Source organism: Primulina eburnea, chromosome 8 (assembly GCF_022965805.1).
Source record: "Primulina eburnea isolate SZY01 chromosome 8, ASM2296580v1, whole genome shotgun sequence".
Classification (NCBI taxonomy): Eukaryota; Viridiplantae; Streptophyta; class Magnoliopsida; order Lamiales; family Gesneriaceae; genus Primulina; species Primulina eburnea.
This window is the reverse complement of record NC_133108.1, coordinates 40,986,685-41,008,850: the sequence shown is the minus strand read 5'-3', so window position 1 is coordinate 41,008,850 and position 22,166 is coordinate 40,986,685. Positions and strand designations below refer to the sequence as shown.

The 22,166-nt window shown below is 35.8% G+C and overlaps 1 protein-coding gene across 12 annotated transcripts in view; it reads left to right on the top strand.

The window, feature by feature from the left end:
* LOC140839799 (protein SHOOT GRAVITROPISM 6-like) overlaps window positions 1–22,166 on the top strand; it is a 41,576-nt gene that overhangs the window by 6,000 nt on the left and 13,410 nt on the right. For 9 of the 12 annotated variants that reach the window (XR_012119793.1, XR_012119794.1, XM_073206740.1 and 6 more), the window contains 22 exons: window positions 816–921; window positions 1,611–1,700; window positions 2,252–2,329; window positions 2,518–2,585; window positions 2,668–2,767; window positions 2,858–3,034; window positions 3,731–3,820; window positions 3,909–3,974; window positions 4,149–4,244; window positions 4,341–4,415; window positions 6,804–6,863; window positions 7,325–7,414; window positions 7,675–7,796; window positions 8,300–8,429; window positions 8,544–8,623; window positions 9,065–9,200; window positions 10,294–10,375; window positions 13,440–13,585; window positions 14,378–14,458; window positions 14,526–14,626; window positions 15,511–15,749; window positions 21,842–21,951. Coding sequence is in view for 10 of the 12 variants with exons in the window: in XM_073206740.1 (XP_073062841.1) it covers window positions 816–921; window positions 1,611–1,700; window positions 2,252–2,329; window positions 2,518–2,585; window positions 2,668–2,767; window positions 2,858–3,034; window positions 3,731–3,820; window positions 3,909–3,974; window positions 4,149–4,244; window positions 4,341–4,415; window positions 6,804–6,863; window positions 7,325–7,414; window positions 7,675–7,796; window positions 8,300–8,429; window positions 8,544–8,623; window positions 9,065–9,200; window positions 10,294–10,375; window positions 13,440–13,585; window positions 14,378–14,458; window positions 14,526–14,626; window positions 15,511–15,749; window positions 21,842–21,951 (2,323 nt within the window). In the remaining 2 variants the exon portion in view is untranslated. Of the gene's footprint in view, window positions 1–815; window positions 922–1,610; window positions 1,701–2,251; window positions 2,330–2,517; window positions 2,586–2,667; window positions 2,768–2,857; window positions 3,035–3,730; window positions 3,821–3,908; window positions 3,975–4,148; window positions 4,245–4,340; window positions 4,416–6,803; window positions 6,864–7,324; window positions 7,415–7,674; window positions 7,797–8,299; window positions 8,430–8,543; window positions 8,624–9,064; window positions 9,201–10,293; window positions 10,376–13,439; window positions 13,586–14,377; window positions 14,459–14,525; window positions 14,627–15,510; window positions 15,750–21,841; window positions 21,952–22,166 lie in introns of those variants that run through there. The other 3 variants (XM_073206748.1, XM_073206749.1, XM_073206750.1) reach the window with 3 other exon arrangements.

Sequence of the window (22,166 nt, the reverse complement as noted above, 5' to 3'; positions counted from 1 at the left end):
ATTACATATTATATTTATTTTTATTATATATTTTGAAATATACATTTTTCTTACTTTTAATCTTTGTCCACATAAATATTAATAAAATTATGAAATTGAAGTTTACATGATTTCATCTATAGATTAAAAATTGTGCTTTATAAAACAATTCCAAACAGAAGAATGTAACATTTACTTGTTAAAACTTTTTTGATCTCTAGAACCTTTTTATCTCACAAATTCATCCCAAATAAGTATTTAACTAAAACATTTACCCAAACCATAAGAATAGAACCAAATATTGCGTACATGTTCCACTTTTTTACTACCAATTTCATGAATAATTTGGTAAATGTATCGAATCTTATGTTCCTTTCTTCAAATTTATAATAATGTCAAATGCAATAACATGCTAAAAGGATATTGCACCAATTTTCTTTTAAGCTTCTCAATATGAATTGAATAGAAATACCATGACATCAAACTTAGATTGCGACAGCAAGAACTCAATTTGACTCGGAAACTTGACCCAATAATTATTCGTGCAGCCGCAAGTCATATTTCACCAAGGTTTATGGATGATTTGGACACTTCTTTAATAAATAAAAGATTTTAAGTTCCACATACAACTAATTGATCAGCATGGATATTCGTAACTTCTTGAACTTAATCCAAAAAGCCACCACATTGATGAATGCAACAGTTTGTGATTCCAAACCGTCAACATTAAAATTGGATGGTGCTTATCAGTATAATTGGGCCAACACAATTGTAATTAGCTCAATTTTTTTGTCATAGCTAATCTTTAATAATTCTTCCTTGCCTTCTTTATTTAGGTATAAGAAGGATCAAGATATTGCCTTTGTGGCAACATGTAGTCTCAACAAGCTCCTGAATGCATCTCTACTTTCTGAAAGTGGTCCACCGTTGCTTGATTTTGAGGTGTCAGTCTAGATTATAGACTTTTTCATGGAGAGGATTGAACTTCTTGGTTTTTAAGCTTGTTTGATATTTATGTTGAAATAAAGTGTTTAGCAGTGTATTTTTGTTTTTTCTTTTTCCATAAAACTTTTGGATACAGTACACTTCCAAGTTCTTTCTCTTTTTGTCTTTTCCAAGCTTCCTTTTGTAGGTTGTCCCATTGAACATTATTTTGCACATTGCCTTTTTAATGCTTTAATGTAATGCATTTTAATGTTATCTTGCATAGTGATAATCTCCGGTCATTCTTTCAGCAATCTGATTCACTTTTCCTTAACTTGTATCAGAAATCTCTTGCTTAGACTGTAAGTGGCACATAAACGATTCCTGAAAAAAATGACTTCGATACTTCTACGGATGAGAAGTTCATGTTTCGGAATTTTCATTTTGTGTTTCCAGAAAAATTTCATGGTTTGATAAGTACGATAACACTACTTTATTGGTGATTGAATGATAGAGTCTCGAAGTTCGTCATTTAAGGGTCCTTGCATGTACTATATATTTGGATACATGCATATTAAACAGTCGACTTCTTAGGAACTTGAAATAATTTAGATTATGTATTAACTTTAAATTTTATCTTACATAATTATAATCTTCACTTATTTTATTGAATTTATCAAGGCTTATATAAGTTTGAAAATTTGCAGGACCTTACTGTCATTTTATCAACGCTTCTTCCAGTGGTTTGCATCAATAGTGACAGTAAGCAGAGTTCTGATTTTTCAGTGGGACTAAAGGTGGAGTTATAATGAGTTTTTTTAACTTACAATAACAAACCCATCTATCTTTGATGCCACTAGATTACATTTTTAATAACTTTCCTAAACATTTTGTTCCTATTTTGGGGTTCCCCCCCTTTTTATTACCACCTTTGCTCATATTTTCTCCACACTTTGTGTGGATCCACAAATTCATTTAATTCCTAGCTGATTTCTTTCAGAGCACTAACTGGGGTTGAAGATCTAGGAGATGGTAAATTTTTTTTTGGATGGGCGTCTTTTTATGGATTTTATAACTACTATGCCCAAAAATTTTCATGGACTTGTATTCTTGACTTCCTTGTAGTATGTGGCCTGGGATTTTCATTATGCACTTTGAAAATATGCTTTTTGTCATCATCAACTTGGTGATACTTTTTTGTAGTTGTTTTTTATATTGTCATTGCCATTTGTTTTTTTTTCTTATTTGATTCTTGTTTATTTTTAAGTCCAGAAAGGTAATTATTCTCAATTAATTATTCTATTTTCGTGATTGATTTATTGTTTTGTGTACCTCCTGCTAATTTCAGACTTACAATGAAGTTCAACATTGCTTTCTCACGGTTGGTACGGTTTACCCAGAGGATCTTTTTGTCTTTCTTCTCAATGTGGGTACAATTGCTACTCTTTTTTATTGGCACAACCTGACAAGATGTAGTTATTTAAATGTAGAAAGTGATACCACCTTCTCTACTCCCCGAACAAAAAAAAGAATGTTGGCGATGAAAAGAAAAATGGAATTACCTTACTTGTTTATGAATGAGGCAATGTTTTTAATTTGTTCACTTTGTTGCAGAAATGCAGGTCGAAAGAAGAATCTCTGACTTTTGGTGCACTATCTGTCCTGAAGCACCTTCTGCCGAGGTTACTTTTCTCCGTTTTTCCTTTATGATGTCATACTCCATGATTACTTGCCAACTCAGCAGGCCATGAAATTGTTCTGAAGATTGTCTGAAGCTTGGCACACCAAAAAGCCCTTGCTGGTTGAAGCAGTGAAACATTTGTTAGACAAGCATAATTTGGCTGTTCGCGAAGCACTTGCAGAGGTAGTTTTGCATGGAAAATGTCAGTCATTGTTGATCTTCAACTTGTTATATATTTGTTAACTTACATCATCTCTTGCGTCTATGGCATAGTTAATTGTCGTTATGGCTTCCCACTGTTACTTGGTTGGTCCACCAGGAGAGTTCTTTGTAGAATATCTTGTACGACACTGTGCGATGCCTGATTCGGACGGTGAAGCCAATGAGAGCTCCAAGGAATTCAATCAGTCGACTGGCTCATCATATGCTGTCCTATACAAGAAGACAGAGGTCCAATCTTCTTGGAACGTACTCTGTATCATCACATAGATTTTAACAACTAATTTTCTTGCAGGATGCGAATTTGATAACTTTGCTTTTCTTATGAAGTTATATCTTACTTTCATTTCTATTGTAAGCTATGCAAATAATAAATTACACTTCATAAAAATTACCATTTTTTCATCAGTGCTCCATATTTGAACTAGCACAAATATAATGATACTTTAATATCCACAATTATCTTATACTTTCATCTACCGCCCAAAGGTGCTTTACTTTAGAGGATTAATGGCCGCCCTTGTTATTCTCCGTTCTTCTGGCTAATGCAGTTATTAAACTTATTTATTAATTTATATTATCAATGTACTGAACAAAGCACTGAACCCAATAATGGTCCGAGGGGGAGTTTTCTAAATTGCAAATGAGGAATAAAAGCAAATACCACAATGATTGTCTATATGCAATTGGTTTTTGGTGGATTTTTCCATGAAGAAATTTTTTTGGTTTCCACTCATTTCTAGTTTACGAGGAAGACAATTTAAAACACAATTTCTTTTGAGTAAAAACTTGCATTTTAACTGGATCTTTCCTAATCATGTGAAGGAATTTTTTTTGGTCCTGTTCGTGTCTGTGTAGTAAAATTGCTCTTGTATATAATCTTTAAAAAATTCGTAATTGTTGGTGCATATTTTCTCTTATTCTCAGGTAAAATTTGGAGGCGTCAGTCCAACAAATTTACGGGCAATTTGTGAAAAAGGTCTTCTTTTGATAACAGTAACTGTTCCTGTGATGGAGGTCTGCCACTCTGTTTGATCATATTTTGTTTTGTGGTTTTGATTTTCTCTTGGTACTTGTTGCTGATCATTGCTGATTATGTTTCCAGCTTGTGCTCTGGCCATTTTTGCTGAAAATGATCATTCCACGAATTTATACTGGTGCTGTTGCCACGGTACGTTATATGTAATCGAAGTATGAAAGGTAATTTGAGCATTCCCATCTAATATATCTTTGACCGTTTTTTGACATTTGGAATATGATTCTTGTCAATAATTGGCAGATCTGTCATGTGTCAATTATATTGGATGGTTTGTTATTGTGTAAGCAAGCTAAACTTTTTGTATAGGTTTGCAGATGCATCTCAGAATTATGCAGAAACAAAAGTCTAGGTGATACGATTCTTTCTGATGGTAAAATTCGTAGCGGTATTCCTAATCCTGAGGTTTGATATCCCCTGTATTTTCTTGTGTACTAATAGTCTAATACACTTTTGGATATAAATGCATTCATACAATTTTGTCATGATATGAGTATTTAGGATCTTTTTGCACGGCTTGTGGTACTTCTTCACAATCCATTGGCGAGGGAGCAGTTGGTGACTCAGATTTTAACAGTAAGCGTGGTTTATGTCCTATTTGTTTAGTACATGTACATAATATTACAAAAATATGCAAATCAAACGCAAACCTGTACCATGCAAGTAGGCAATATCAGTAAATCATAAATGAGCAGTACTGTTTGGGATCATTCCTTATATATGTTACTTTTAGGATACTTTGTCTTATTTAGTAGATCTGATCCTAAAGTGCTATCTGACGACTTACTTTTTCACTTCCGAAGAGCCTGCTAATATTTACAATCTATTGTATCTTGCTCCATGAGGTTTTAAGGGAATAGTTTAGTGCCAAAGATCCAACATATTATGTTTTTTGTATCTTGCGCTGCTCACTAGTTTTTCAGGGAAGAATTGAGTGCCAAAATCCAATAAATTTAATTTTTCTCATCACAGTAGGTTTACTTCTGATTAGGCAATGAAAAATATTCTTCTTCTTTAATGGTCACCTTAATCATGGAATATAGTTGATGGTTGACTGTGGGGATGAATTTGACTTGTCATGAAATTTCTCTCAATTTTGATGGTATATGCCAAAATCAAATTATGAGTTTGATACTAGCATCTTAGGTTGAATTATTAGACATTGGATTTCAAAATATTCAAATTTTCTCTTTTTTATTGCAATGAAAATGGAAAGCAAGGATAGGCTTTGTCTCGTTTGCTTTCCGTGGAAGGATTTTCCAGCTCTTGAATCAAAATCAAATATTATTTTCTTATTTTTGTTTTCTTTCTCCCCCCAACCAAAAAAAAAAAACGGTCTTCTTTTCATTTTACAAAATGTTTTACATATTAATAAAAAGTTAATAATCCAATCTATGTTTTAAATGAAGTGAAATTTACACTGAAAGATGTTTTCTTCAGAACTAAAATCGAACACATATCTCATTTTTTAATAATCTCTAAAATTACATTTTCATAAATAATTATCCCAAAAACACCGGAAGTAGAACCAAATCTACCCGTATATTTGGAGAATTTCAAATGAGATTTTTCATTCAAGGCTATTGTGGATGACCAAAGCTTCCTTTTGAGTGGTTATACATGATTATTGGTTAAGCAACTTTAAAAGGATTTTAGAAGGAACAAACAGGAATTGAAAGGGCGTGGTGGTATCTGACATGGTATAATATGAGGTGTGATTGACTTTGCAACTCACCAAAGACATATGTCCTTGTGTCTGAATTATGACAAAAACCACGTGTTAAAATTTAGTCTTGGACCTAACTCAACCTCAATAGCTAGTTCAAGGGGGGAAGATCGTTCAAGTCTATGTATACAACTCCAAAGACTTAATTCAACCTATGTGAAACATTTAATACACCTCCCACGCTCATGAATGAACATTTGGAGCGTGAAATTTATAAGAATGGGTGGCTCACAAGATAGTTAAAGACACAACTGTGAGCTTGAATTCTGATATCATGTTAAGATTGAGATTGTGACATAACTCAACTCCAAAAGCTAGATCGATGGGGGTGGATTATATAAGTCCATATGTATAACTCCCAAGTATTTAATCCAACCGATGTGGATATTGGATGTTTATCACCATGTGTCCTTGTATCTGACTTATGTAGGGACAACTGCAGATCCGCTTCTTCGAACAAGTGACAGTTGTAGCCTATCAAATCGCTTAATTCCACAGTTTTTTTTCATTATCATAAATACCAGTTTTTATCCCATCTAGGATCATGTGGCCTTTTCTGAATTGTCAAACCACCTCAAGCAGTCAATTGAACAACTTATCTTCAGCAAGCACTGCTTTCTGAAGTGCTAAGGATATATTCTCGAGATGGGCATGCCTATGCCTCAATAGGAACCTCTCTGTTCTTTTATTACCAACCTTGTGACAATATGATCTCAACTGAGCCCTTAGATGCATCTTTCGGGAGGTGGTTGGGGTGCTGGATTCTCTACAATTGTGTTCCTCTTTTATTTTAGTGTATTTCCTCCTTTTATAGGTGCCTGTAACTTGCCCATTCAGATCAGGAAAAAACTTTAATTTCCGCTTTTAAGTTTTTCTCATTCACCCTGGTTTTAACGATTGTGAACTTCTTGATGTCTTGATGGAGCATTTACTCATTTCCTCCTCTTATGAGTGCAAATAAAGTTCCCTTTAATTAAAAATCCATTTGATGTTTCCAAGTAAGTTTTTGACTTTCACCTTGCTTTTGCTTGTTTTTTGAACATTTTTTTGGGTACAAATAGCGTCAAATGCTTTCATGTTGAACAATTTCAGCCTCATCGATACATTTCCTTGATTTATCCATACTTATTTGATATATGATATACCTGATTTTTAATCTGATTAAATTTTGTGAATGTCGTCGAGCTGTGGCCTGATTAATGAGCAGCAGGACTAATGTATAACTATATTTTCTGCAGGTCCTGTATAACTTAGCTTCTATATTTCCCAAGAATATTATTCTGTTTTGGCAAGATGAGGTATGTTAGATATAGCACCGAGCACACATGATAATGCTTGAAATTTGAGTGAATGCTTTTCTTTTGATCTCTTTCCATATTAGCAAAACCGTATTTCGGAAATTATTTGTATTTTTTCTAGGGATTTGACCTAGTTTAGGAATTTCATGCATTTTTCCTGTTTGATCCTTGTCTTATCAGTTTTTTTTTTTGGGATAGGAAACAAACCTTGTCTATCAGTTTTCACTATGTGCTTATTCTTATACACATGTTCATCGAGATATACTTTACATACAAACTTGTGAGGATATACATGTACATGTGTACTCTCTCAGACACGCAAATATATATATATATATATATATATATATATATATATATATATGTTCTAATTATGTGTTGGACTTTGTGTGCAGGGAGAATATCAAACTTATTTGTCTTTCAGATCTAACTTTTTTTTAATCTTAAATTGTAAGCTCTAGATTCCCAAAATGAAAGCTTATGTGAGTGATCCGGAAGACCTAAAGGAGGATCCATTATATCAAGAGACATGGGATGACATGATTATCAACGTAAGTGTTGGTTATTCTTGGTTAGACTTTGCATTCCTAACCACATTTTATTTCAGTACTGTCAACTTTTTACAGATTTATAAGAGAAGTACATTGTGACCTTCTTTTTTTTAAATCACTGTGTCCATCTCGTTACATGATGTAATAAGAGTGGCTGTTCTCTAAATCTTATAATTAGCCAGAGTTTTATGGGCTAGTATAATCATGGATTTAATATATGAGTGAAGCTTCATGACGTCGTCTTTGTTTATGGCCTGCAGTTTATTGCAGAATCTTTGGATGTGATTCAAGATGTTGATTGGGTGATCTCTCTAGGAAATTCATTCTCAAATCAATATGAACTTTATCAATCGGATGATGAACATTCTGCGCTGCTTCACCGGTATGTCCAATGTTATAAAACTCTCTCTCACCAATGGATCAAATCCTACCCTTAATCATATTATAGTTTTTAGATTTCGTACATTTTCCCGGTGGAGGAGTTTGAGAGTCAGAAAGCCGACATCTTTACTTTATTTATTTTACTGTTATACCTTTTCGTTTGCAAGATAGGTTTCTTTTGTTTCCAACAGTGTGAAGGTTTTGAATTTAATCTTGGTATGCATTTTTAAATCCATGTTTGTCAGTGCTGTTCGATATGTACATCAGAATATTTAACAAAAAGATTGATTAGCAGGTCATAATGGAATCAATCATCATGGACAATTATGTATAATTTTAAGACTCATTTACCTTTTCCTTGTGAGGTTCTAACTGAGTCCATGTTTTTTTTCCTTTTAAATTTGGGACCATTTTGACTTTGATATAGTAGACAAGAAAAATAGGATTCATGCACCCTACGCCAGTCAAATGTGTGATATTTTGTTACTTTAAATCCGAGTGCAGGTGTCTTGGCATATTGCTGCAGAAAGTTCATGACAGAACCTATGTTCGGGCTAAAATTGATTTGATGTACGTGCAAGCTGATATCGCTTTGCCCGTGAATAGACTTGGTTTGGCTAAGGCAATGGGATTGGTAATCACTTATGACATAAAATATTATTGGTTCATCTCATTCATGGAAAAGAGTTTTCATAAGCAGTTCTATCGAGTGACTGATGCTCATGGCTACTGTTATATGGACACATAGGTTGCCACTTCGCACTTGGACACAGTTCTGGATAAGTTGAAAGACATTCTTGATAATGTTGATCAGAGCCTCTTCCGAAGGTATATACTGGGCCTATGAGTTTACTCTCACTTCTACAGTGTCACACATTTGTAAAACTAGTGGAATTCAAAGTTCTATACCTCTAATTCCATGCAAAGTAAAAATTTATAGGTCGAGCTAGGTTTTTCTGACATGAAGTACAAGTTTAATTTCCAAACTTGTGGAAATTTTGCTATCACACTGATGTCTCGAGAAAAAATGGAACATAATGTATTTTCCGTTTCTGTTACATTTGAGATCACCAAATCTGGAACCTTATGCGTTCCAAAATTGGGGTTCACATTAGACTTCATGTCGTTTGGAACTCAATTCTCAGTTTTTTTTTAGCTTATCTTCGTGCTATTTATTTAATTAGTGGTATCTGGTCTTGAAAGCATCTGGATATATATTGGTATTGCTTTCATTGCACCTGACTTTAAATAATGCACACTCTATGGCAGAATTCTGTCATTCTTTTCTGATAGAGACAAAATGGAAGAATCAGATGATGTTCATGCTTCTTTGGCTCTTATGTATGGATATGCTGCGAAATATGCTCCATCAACAATTATTGAAGCCAGAATAGATGCACTTGTGGTAAAGCATAATGCTCTGTGATTTTGTTTTCTTCTATGTTGAATCTATGTTTTGAAATAATTTGCTAGGCAACATATTTTTCGTTTCTCTTTTGAACCGAAAATTTGCATCTTACAAAGTTTTGATTAAGAAAGTAATCAACTGCTTGAAGCTTTTATGATGCAAAGTATGTATCCGACTGTAAAATAGTGTAATGATTATTTTCCATTGTCTGTACTAAGCACACCAACATGGTTATGTTTAGAAAATTTTATGATGTTCTCCGTTAGTATCCTACCAATTTTTGAGGCCTGATAGAATGCCTGGTGTTGGAGAAATGCATGTTTAAAATTGGCAGCTGGGACAAAATGATTTTTTTGTTCTTTATATTGCTGAGTGGTATTCTTCTTGACAAATTTTACTGGGCAGCTTTCTTAAAAGGGGATATTTGATCTTGGGCTAGTTTTCATATTTGTCGGGACATTCCGCTAGAAGATTTAGGTACTCCCCAAAATGCTTTGGCTCATGCATCTTTATAAATGGAGTACAAATAATTATGTTTGCCAGCTAGGGCATAATTTAGAGTATCACAAACATGTGCCACTTATTGGGAGTTCTTTCTATTTCACCAAAAAGGTCTACTTGAATCAGTAGTATCCACGTTGTTGGAGGGTTTCAATTTATTGGAATAGATTGTTCCTCTCGAGTCTCCCATTCGACTTTTGTAGTCAAAAGTCATACTTGTTCTCCTTTCCTAGTGTAAATTTTGATGTGCCCTCGAGTTTGTTGTATGATGTGAATAATTGATTTTTGAGCTTGCATCGTTCCGTTTGTACACGTGTTACTTGGGTCTCAGTGATTCAGCTTGTTCATGAATCCCATGTACTCTTTTAGCCGTTAAATACCCTCTTTCTACTTGAATATAAAAATCCTGTAAGTTACTGTTTGTCAACTTTGGCTATTTTCGTCTATCTTTTACCGGCAAAATATACTCATTGCTGTTATAGTCATATGTTTGGATACTTGGATTATTTATTTGTTTGGTCTTGTGGCAGCTGTTTGCCATGTTTCCATATGCCTTTTTTATGTGATACTCTTATTGTGTTGTCTACAGGGGACTAATATGCTTTCTCGTCTCCTTCATGTACACCATCCCACAGCGAAGCAGGCAGTTATAACTGCTATTGGTTTGCTAGGTTTGTGGATCCAACCCATCGTCCATTACTCCTTGTTAATGTTTTTTCTTGTTGTGCATCAGAAAGATTATTTACTTTGATTCATATTACCAAGTGTTCTTATCAAGCTCTTTGATATCGGGTCCATAAAGAGCTGTCAAACTTGCCGCTCCCTCCCCAAATTTGGCGGGTGGAAAAACTTCGGCCTGCCTCCCCTGGGGATGAAAAAATACGAAATCAACGACAATAGTTGAAATTTCAATAAAAAATATTAGGAATGTTGCACATTAACACATGTAGTTTAATCTTTAATGTTCTGTGAGGATGGGATAAGAAAGTTCCATGTTTATTCATTGAATAATCAAATGTACAAAGCTGAATTAAATAATACCTAGTCCACCAAACTATCCTTACAACCACAAAATCCATCTAATCTATTTAAAGTTTAAATTCAAAATACAAATAAATAATATCTTTATCAACTAGATAAATATATGTATTCAACATTCCACCTCAAGCTAAGCAGTATATGTTAGTCATGCCAAGTTTGGACTTCAATTTTTCAGATATAGATCGACAGAGGGCTTTTGTCAAAATGTCTGCAATCTGCAAATGTGAAGGGACATAGTTGAGATTCGCTATTCTTGTCTCAATCTTTTCACTTATGAAGTGTCTCAATCTTTTCACTTATGAAGTGTCTGTCAACTTCCACATGTTTGGTCCGGTCACGGTGAACTGGATTTTCGGCTATTCTTATGGCTGCCTGATTGTCACATATCAATTATATCAAATAGTTGTCTTTCAGTTTTAATTCGTTTAGTAGTCTTTTAAGCCACATACCATCACAAATTCTATGGGACAAAGACGTAAACTTTGCTTCAGCACTATTGTGAGCTACTACTGATTGTTTCTTGCTCTGCCAAGTAACTTGATTACCCATACAAAGGCACAATATTCAGAACTAGATCTTCTATCAATAAGAGAGCCAACCCAATTAGCATCATTATATACTTTGATATTTCTGGTTGTGGAATTTCTAAAGAGCAACCCCTTTCCAGATGTTCCCTTTGAGTATCTCAGAATTCTGTAGTTACTTCCATGTGTTCCTCCGTGGTTATTTATGAATTGACTGCATCAGTTTACCAACCAATCTTTGGTATTTTCCCTTGCCAATTGGAGCACAATCTTCTTTTGTTCCTAACTTCCTATCTTGATATAAGGGTTCATTGGAGTATCAACTGGCTTACATCGTAACATACCAGTTTCTTTCACTAAATCTAAGACATACTTTCGTTGTGAAATTGAGATTCCATGTGAGGATCGGGCCACTTCCATTCGCAAAAAGTACTTGAGGTGTCCAAGATCTTTTATTTCAAATTATTTTGGGATGACTGTAGGTAACCATCTTTCGTTAATACATCAGTAAATCGATGAGACTAGACACGAGGTGATTGCTTTAGGCCATACAAGGATTTATTTAATCTGCATACTTTGTTGTTCATAGTTTTCGTCATGAACCCTGAGGGAATGTCCATATTGATTTTTTTTCAAGATCCCCATTGAAAAATGCAATTTTGACATCCAGTTGTAATAAGAGCAATCAAGATTTGTAGCAACTGATATGAGTACTTAGATAATGTTTAGTCTAGCAACTAGAATGTCTCTTGATAGTCAATTCCATACGTCTGAGTGTATCATTTTGCAACTAGTCGTGCCTTATATCGTTCAATACCCTCGTCACCCTTGTGTGAAGATCCATTTGCATCCAACTATGTTCTTTCCCGGTGGAAGCTCGGTAATCTGCCAAGTATTCTTCTTTTCGTGAGCCTTGATTTCATCAAAGACAACTAATTTCTAGTTTGAATCTTGGAGAGCTCCTTCAATTGTGGATGGTACCTGATCATGATCTAAACTGGACACAAATGCACGATATGCATGAGATAAATGTTTAAAAGAGACAAAGTTACATATCGGGTGTTGTGTACATGACCTAACTCATTTTCTTAGTGCAACAAGTCTATTATCATCATCACGATGTACTGATATAGGAGAGGTGTAGTCAAGATCAGAAAGTACCTTGGTCGTTTTCATTGGAGACTGGCTCTAGACAAGTGTCGGTGGCTGGTTGATCTTGTACCGGTTGCTGTTGATTTTCTTGGTGAATGGTCTTTGTCCGAGAATAGACCTAGAGTGGTGTGTTTTTTAGTAGTTGAATCAGGTTGAGAATATGACTCAAGTGATGGAGTTTGTTGAGTGTCATGACTTGTTGCTTCAGATGGTTGGAGAAGTATAGGATCACAATTCTGAGATTTGATCATGTTGTTCTCCCCTTTAAGAAGACTTGTGGTAAAATGGCCCATCTTCAACGAACGTGACATCCATTGAATGGTAGAATTTCCTTGCGAGTGGAGAGTAGCATTTATATCCTCTTTGATTGGGGAAGTACCCAATAGAAATGCACTTGATAATGCGTGGATCGGTTTTCCACGGTGTTGGGAATGAACAATAAAAACACATGAACCATTGGGCTCAAATTTCCAAAATACATATTCTAGAAGTAAGTGTCTTGATGCAACAACTCACATAAATTTAATGGAAGAATTTTTTTAATAAATGGCCAGCCCGCAACAATGGGCCGTTAAAATCGTAACCCAACCCACGTATTTTCCATGGTGGGTGGGTCTGACCCATTTTTGCTGCTCTAGATTCGTCATGAGATGGTCCGTGTGTCAAATTTTTCAGTAGTTGTTTATAAGAACTTTGAATGGCTGGTTTAGCGCCATCATCATGAAGTGTCACTTCATATGATTGAGAACTCCAATGTGGTCACAGTCCTTTTCAGAAGGGGTTTCATTCTGATTTTGTGTCTTGGACAAAATGAAGTAATGAGAAGACTAAACAAGGCCATAAAATGTGGCTTCAGCAGTTAATTACTTGGATTGGTTCTGTTCCATTTTACTTGTTTTTGTCCCATTTGTTGTCGAAGAAATCATCTTGTACATGAAAATACATCTGATTTACTCAGTGTGATATATAGGATGAGTCAATCTGTAATATAATGACCTCATCAATTTTCTCTATGCAGGCCAGGCTGTCATTTCTGCTGCTTCATGTGGTAAATCATTCCCATTGAGAAAGAGAGATCTGCTACTTGACTACATCTTAACTTTGATGGGTCGTGACGATGAAGATGAACATTCTGATTCTAATCTGGAGCTTCTAAACACTCAGGTTTGTTTTACTTGTAATTGAGCATGATTTGTTTCAATATTCTATGACTTGAGCCATGTCTTTGGGAAACCAATGTTGAAGCAATAGTTTTCTAGTTTTGGAGTTATTGATAGTTCATGAGATTTTGTCCCATCCTTGTCACCAAAAGTGGAGGGTGGTTCTTTTATTCAGAGAAAAGAAACAGAGAAAAGAAAAGAAAAAAATAAATTTTTTCCTTGCGGCTGGTCTGCTACTTCATATCTTTAGAGTTTTAGGTAACTATCCTCTCTTTTTTCCTGAGAGCTTTGTACGAAGTCAAACGTTAAAGAAAGTGGGTCCAGTCAGTGGACTTTTGACATTTAAACACTTATAACAATTTCGCTCATTAACAAGAAGACAACTGATCATAAGACATATATACGGCCTACTTTCCGACGTGCATAGCTCAAGGATTTAAAAATCCAATGGCATAACTTGGTTCTCACTGTTCACAGTTCTTTGCTTTCTGCCCTACACAAGTAAGGTGTTGCCTTTGGAACTTCCTCATATAATAATACAAGTTAATAATATGATGTTAAACGCGTAGGCGAATTCGTATTTAATACGCGCATTGTCCCCCTCGCCCACCCAAAAAAAATTATTTTTTTACCTGAGTCAGTTCATCCTAAAATTTGATATGATATCAAGCCATACATTAAGATTGTATGTCTACTATTGCAAGCGAGTGGATATGACATAGCTTATGATAGCTTATCCTGTCTTTGATCCTATTCGTTTCTTTCAGTTTCCCTGATATCTATTGTTTCTCTGCAGTGCCTTGCTTTAAGTGCTTGTACTACTTTGATTTCTGTGGAGCCTAAATTGACGATTGAAACAAGAAACCATGTTCTAAAGGTGCCACCAAGTGCGGTTGTTTATTACTGAAAAAATATTTGCTTTCTGATTATTATTTTATTGACAGGCCACCTTAGGGTTTTTTGGTTTACCAAATGATCCGCCTGATGTCATAAATGGGCTCGTACAACACCTTATTACTCTCTTGTGTGCTATTCTTGTTACAAGGTATTCATTGCTCTGAAAAAAACTTGGTTTAAGATTATTTGATGCTACTACTTGAGTGTAGGGTGTGTGAATGTGTTGAATATTAAATGCTTTATCCATATTTGTTACTGTTGGACCTTCCAATGAGCGGACACCAAAGACAAATATGCCTATGAAGCCTGAAAACCAGTGACCCGTAATGCATTTGTGGTTCACAAGCTTTGTGACTTAGGAGAAGTAGGTGTTTTTGCTACGTTAGTGGAGTATCTTGTGACTCTTGTATGTCAGGAAACTTAAAGCATCCATGATTTCAACTGACAAATGGACCACAATAAAATAGGTTACTTGTTTTTGACATAGGACAGTAATAGACAATTTATTCAGGCAATAAGGGCATTTCTGATTTCCTAGACACTGACAAGGTAGTTTAGTCACATAAGGATTTTGGTGAAACTAATTACATGCATTCTTGAACACTAGTGTGAAGTGTCCCTCTGCACGTAACTCTTGTTTTGTATAAATGATTTTTTTGTATAAACACTCTGGTTAAAAATTAGAAATTAAATTTGTATTATTAAAAATCAAATTTGATTTTTTTTTTAATTTTAATAAGGTTTTTTTTAAAAAAAATTAACATAAAGTCAATTTGTCATGCCAAAAAATGGGTGTTTTGGGGATTGAGAAATTCGCAATGACACTAATTTGTCCCTATTATGCTCAAATTTAATATATCTCAAGTGCCCTTTTCTCTTTCTTAACTCCCTTGCCTATGAACTCCATCCACTGGTCTTTTTATCGGTTTGATCAGTCTATTGCATGGACTTTGAGCCACATAGTTTTGTTTGTGGATGTACATGGTGTCTTTGGATAATTTTTAACCCTTTTTAATGAGTTGTTTTGATCAGTGGAGAGGATGGAAGAAGTCGAGCAGAACAGCTACTGCATATCTTGAGACAGATTGATCCCTATGTTTCCTCCTCTCTTGATCATCAAAGAACAAGAGGTTGTCTCGCGGCTCACGAGATGCTTCTTAAGTTCCGGGCGATATGCGTTGGTGGATACTGTTCACTTGGCTGCCAAGGAAATTGCACCCACTCCAAACAAAGCGAACGTGGTTTGCATGGAAATGTTTCAAAGTTACCATGTTAGTGCTCTCTCTCTCTCTCCTATTAGGCAGTTTTTCAATGTCATTATTATGTTGAACTTCTTACGTGCTTATTATCAACTTTTGTTTCGTGTGGTGATTTCTTGTATTAAACTTGTAGAAAGATGTAATCTGTGTTTGGAAGAGAAATCATTCTTCATGTTATTAAACTTACAATATACATGGGATATATTTGACAAAAGAAATAACTGACTAACCTTGCAATTTTAAATATTTAATCCTTATTTAAACTTTAAATAAAAATCTTATCTATCTTATATAATTATTCTTTATCTAAGATCTTCAACACTCTTCCTTACTTTTGCCGGTATATGTTTTTAATACCAAGCTTGGTTTTCAATTCTTCAAAATGAGGTCGATGGTTGTTAAGAAGTCTGGTAGTTGCATGTGTGAGAGATCAACTACTTTCTTCTCAATCTTCATGAAATTTCTATCTATTTCCATATGCTTGGTTTGGTCATGGTGCACAGGATTCGTCGCAATCTTTAAGGCAGCTTGATTGTCGCACATCATCTCAATTGGATGACTATCTTTTATCTTCAATTCATTGGGCAACATTTTAAGCCACATTTTTTCACAAATTCCATTGGACAAAGCACGAAATTCAGCTTCTGCACTGTTTATGGCTACAACTGGTTGTTTCTTGCTTTTCCATGTCAGTAGATTACCCATACAAATGAAAAATATCCAGATGTGGAGCGCATATAAACCAGACAACCAGCCCAATCAGCATCAGTGTAGACTCTAATATTTCTGATTGTAGTCCTTCTACAGAGCAACTTTTTTCCAAGAGTTCCTTTTAAGTACCTCAACACTTGATATACAGCTTCCATGTGTTCTTCAGCAGATCCGGTCATTTATTGACTGAAAACACACACGATGTATCCAATGCAAGGTCGAGTGTGTGAGTGATAGATCAGTTTACCCACCAATACTGGTATCTTCTTTTTGTCAACAAGTGCTCGCTCTTGACTCATCCCTATTTTCACATTTGGATCCATTGGAATCTCATATGGTTTACACTCCATCTTTCCAGTCTCTTTAAGTAAATCAAGGACATTTTTTTTGTTGTGAAATTGAAATCCCATGAGAGTATCTAGCCAGTTCCTTCCTTAGAAAATATTTAAGGTTTCTTAGATCTTTCATTTCAATCTCCCTTTAAAGGACACCATTTATACGAGTCATTTATGCTCTATGGCTACCTATGAGAACAATGTCATCTACATACACAATGAGAGCAGTGTCAATCCCTCAACATGGTTGACAAATAACATTTGATCTGACTGGCATTGTATGTATCCTTATTTTGTCAACACGTTAATAAACCGATGAAACCAGGCCCGATGAGACTGTTTAAGGCCATGTAGAGATTTTTTTAACTTGTACACTTTGTGTTTTACTGCTTTTGTCACAAATCATGAGGGAATATCCACGTAAACTTCCTCCACCAGCTCCCCATTGAGAAACACATTTTGAACATCCAGTTGGAATAGTGGCCAGTCAAGATTGGCGGCAATTGTACCCCGAAAGTATTGAGTCTTGCCACATGAGCAAACACGTATCTTGGCAATCAATTCCATACGATTGAGTGTACCTTTTTGCAACAACATTGCTTTGTATCGGTCATTGCTCCCATCAGCCTTATATTTCATTGCAATCACGATTGAGTTCTGTAATATGCCAAATGTTGTTATTTTCTAGTGCATTGATCTCATCAAAGGCTGCGGCCTTCCATTTTGGATCCTTGAAGACATCCTCAATAGTACCTGGTACTTGTATTTGATCTAAATTGGACACAAACGAACGATACACATGTGATAATAAGTCAAATGAGACGAAGTTATGTATCGGGTGTTGTGTACATGTCCTAGTTCCCTTTCGTAAAGCAATAGGTCTATCATCAATTTCAGTAGTACATTGACCTGTGTTATCTGGAACTTACCTCGTGGAAGTGTCATGTATTGGTTGACTTCGTAATGGTTCTTGTTGTCTCTCCCATAGTTTTCAAAAGCGAGCGCTGTTTGCACTCAAGCGCAAAGCGCCATGAAGCGCAGGCTTGGGCTTCTGAGAATTAAGAAGAACACGATGACACTATGAAGCGGGTGCTTCAACGTGCTTCGACCCAAAGCGTGAAGCGCGCTTAATTGCTCTCGAGGGAAAGCACTGCCTTTTTTTTTTTACAAAAAAATTTGTAGAGAGGGAAAATCGCACTTCTTAAGGACGGTTCACACACTGAAACAAAAAAAATAAATTTAAGCCCCTAATACTGTTGGTTTGGATCAAAAGCCTCTGCCGCACCGTGGACGAAGAGAATTGCTGGACCCTCCCCGATTTCAGCAACGTGCATGTTGTCACCGTCGGTTTGGATGATTCTGTGTTGGATTTGTCAGATGATTGAGGTTTGTTTCTTTGGATTCTTGGCTGTGAGGACTGAGAACCATGTCTGCTGGATTATGTTAACTATGATGGGATTGTGATCTTATCCTTTCTGTCTTCCTGTTTGGAAAGTGGGTTGATTGCTGGTGTGACAGGGATTCTTTAAATATAATTGTTTTCGTAATTAAAATATAATTTAAATATACTTAAATAATAAAACTTTAAAATAAAGTAATAAACAGTGTGAATGCCTGGATTGTCTAGGGATATAATATATTATTTTTTGTTAACTTTTTTTTCAATAGAGTTTGAAATATAAATCTATGAATTAAATAAATAACAATCAGCTAAAAATAATTTTATTTCACTAAATATCATATCATGAAATATATTATCTAAATAAAAATATAAACAAAATTATTAATTTAATTAAATTTTGGTTTTTTCGCTCTGTTATAATTTGAAACATAACCATACAAAAACTTCGGTTTTAACATTTATATCCAAATTTTTTATTGATTATTATGGTTTTAAGTTTTTTAATTAATAAAAATGTGAAATACAAATCCACCAAATCGAAAGCATATTGCTCGGAATTATGCTACACTTTCGGATGATGATGATGAAGAAGAAGAAGATACCGATGGATACAAATCAAGCGATGAAGTTGATGATAGAAATTTGAAAAATGAACATGGTGATTGTTTTGTTTTTGGATATTTCATCTATCACATTTTGAAAACTTTTGATTTTATTTTTATTTATTTTAGAATATTTTGTTTTTGCACTTTTTTTCCGTAAAGCATGCGTTTAATTGTGTTTGAAGCCCCAGACACTTGAGAGTTTTTTTGCGCCTCACGTTTTTGACAAATATGGTCTCTCCATTTGGATGAACTTTCTTCTTGCGTAGACTTTGAGTATTGTATTTGGGGAACTTGGTTGGGAATTAGGTTTTGGAGTGGCATGGATTGGGGCGACAAATGACGTGGGATCCCAATTTGGAGATTCTTCGGTGTTATGCTCCCTCTGAATGGACAGATTGGGGTATAAAGCTTCGTTCTTGAAGAAAGTGACAACAAGAGAGTCATAACTTTTTGGGCGTCGGGGAGTAACATTCTTAACTCTTCTGGTTGGGGAAATATTCTCGAAAAATACATTTGATGACCCGAGGATCAAGTTTCCTATGATTTTGGGAATGGACATTGACGAAGGCAGAACATCCAAAGATTCTAAGGGGGGAATAAAGTTGAGGAGATGTGCATGGCGAAAGGATTCCAGGAGGACCTCGATAGGTGTTTTGTAGTTGAGGACACGGGGAGACATGCGATTAATGAGGTAAGTGGCAGTAAGGACCGCGTCACCCCAAAAATGTCTAGGGACATTGTATGTGAACAAGAGAGAGCGAATAACCTCAAGGAGATGACGATTTTTGCGTTCAGAAATCCCATTTGTTTGAGGGGTGTCGACACAAGAACTTTGGTTGACAATGCCATGGTTGGCCAAATAATTTCCTAAGACTGAATTAAAATAATCACGAGCTCGATCAGTGCGTATAACTTGGATTTTAGCGGAAAGCTGAGTCTTAATCACGGAATGGAAATGTTGGAATATGGAAGTTGTTTTGGATTTTGTCTTTCGTTAGAAATACCCACAAAACTTGAGTATGATTGTCCACAAATAAAAAGAACCAACAAGTACCCGTCACATTTTTTATAGCCAGTTTGGGGCCTTCAATATGAAAAAGCTTATTCGACTTGGCTTCGCTTATGCTTTTATGCAGCCCCAAGCGTCTAAAGTTCTGTACTTTATAGGTTTGATGGTCCCCAGATGACATTGTGGATGAGTTAGAAGGGCGTTGATTGTTTGTACTATTGTGATTTGAAGGTGTTACGTGTGTGCTTGGAAATTTGGCAAATATCACACTGAAGTAAACATTGTATGTTATTATGAAATAAAAATGAGAATAATATGGCTAAGTAAAGAAAGTTCGGATGACCTAATCTATAATGTCATAAAAGAATATCATTGTCTTTATTAGAATTGAAAAACAAGAATTAAGAAAAAGTGATATTGTAATACTCTGATGTTCAGTTTTGAAGAAAGGTTACATCTGGAGGAGAAACAAGCCAGCACGCAGGCCAGGTCCTGAAAAAGATAAAGAGTCAGCAAAGGATTTAGTAGTGCAATGAAGATCAGCATTAATCTTGCTAACAGATAATAAATTATCCACAAGATCAAGGACGAAGAGTACATATTGTAAACAAATATCACGTGAGTTGTATAGAACCAACACCAAATATTTTAGAACTAGAACCATTTGCAATCCGCACAGAACTAGACTCCCTATATGGCTTGTATGATTTAAAGAGTGAAATGCTGCCAGTCATATGATCAGGGGCGCCTGAGTCAACAATCCATGTAGAGCACAAGGTCTGATTCAAGAAAAAGGCAAGGGGAAATTGACCTTGAAGGGTTGCATGACCAGAATTGAGAAGAGATGGAGATGATGTTGAATATTTGGCATAATTCTGCGCAAACAAGCGCTGAAGAACATCGAGTTGCTCTTGGGTGAATGGGTGCTGCAAGCCAGGAGAATCATGCGTTGTAGGTCCAGCTGAATTGGCACGTCGTTCCCTGCTTGGCTTCCAGTCGGCTGGTTTGCCATGAATACGCTAGCAAGTGTCCAGGTTGTTGTTGGGTTTCTTACACTTTTCGCGCCAAGGTCGACCATTCGGCATATGTTGAGGAGGAGCAGCAGCAGCAGGAGGCAGAGGGCGTGTACTACCATCGGGAATGATGGAGAACATAGGTCTGTGGAAGCAAGGGCAGAACCTTTGATCTGAGGGGAACGAGGGGAGCCCAACATCAACTTCCGGCGACTCTCCTCATGTCTGACCTTGGAGAAGGCTGCACGAAGACCAGGCATTGGCTTTGTAGCCAAGATGCAGCCACGAACGTCATTGAGAGATGGATTGAGTCCAAGAAAAAACTTGAACACCCGTTTGGTTTCCACAATTTCCTTGAATTTTGATTCATCAGTAGCACACTTCCAAATAAATCTAGCTGCTGCCTGAGTTTGGTGAGAATGTTGAAGTATTCGGTGACAGGATCGTCACCCTGGCGAACGTCATGAATTCCGAGGTGTTGTCTCGGGCAGAATGGGTCTCGCGGACATTCCCCGATTTTCTTGGCAAATGTGTATAGAAGGAAGTTTTTCCTGATATCAGGAACCATTGAATTGATGAGCCAAGACATAAGCATGTTGTTCTGGAGTTCCATTCCTTGAATTTGCCATCAGTTGACGCCGGACGTTTGGAGGCACCGGATAAGAAATCTTCCTTGCCCTTGCCGCATACAAATATCACGTTTGGATGCAGGCGGGTTGTGTTGTGCCTGTTGCTCGGAATCTGAAAGGGACAACATGTGGCCGTATTTTGTCATGGCTATGGCTAGGGTTCAGCCTGAACGTCTGATACCATGTAGAAAGATGTGTGTTTGCAAGAGAAATCAGATTCTTCATGCTATTAAACGTACAATATACAACATGGGATATATATAACAAAAGAAATAACAGACTAATCTTACAATTTTAAATATCTAATCTTTATTTAAACTTTAAATAAAAATATTATCTATCTGTCAGATTATCTTTTATCCAAGATCTTCAACAAAACTTATTTCGTGTTTTATTATAGCTGCATTTGCGTCTCCAAGTCGTGATGCTTTGTGCCTGGGGGAGAGGATCATGTTATATCTTCCTCGCTGCGCTGATCCAAATCCTGAAGCTAGAAACATTTCTGCACAGGTTTGTCACTGGCTATGCCATTGTGTAGTTATGCTTAGTTTTTGACCTCGAGCAAATATTAACTAATCGAGCAAATATTAACTAATCTTAATATATCTAGTTTCTTATCAAAAAAAAAAAAAAAACTAATCGACATGCAAAGATTGTTATTATGTTTTTCTGCATCAGTTATTGGTTCTTTGCTCTTTCTCAATACTTAAATTCGAGACTATATC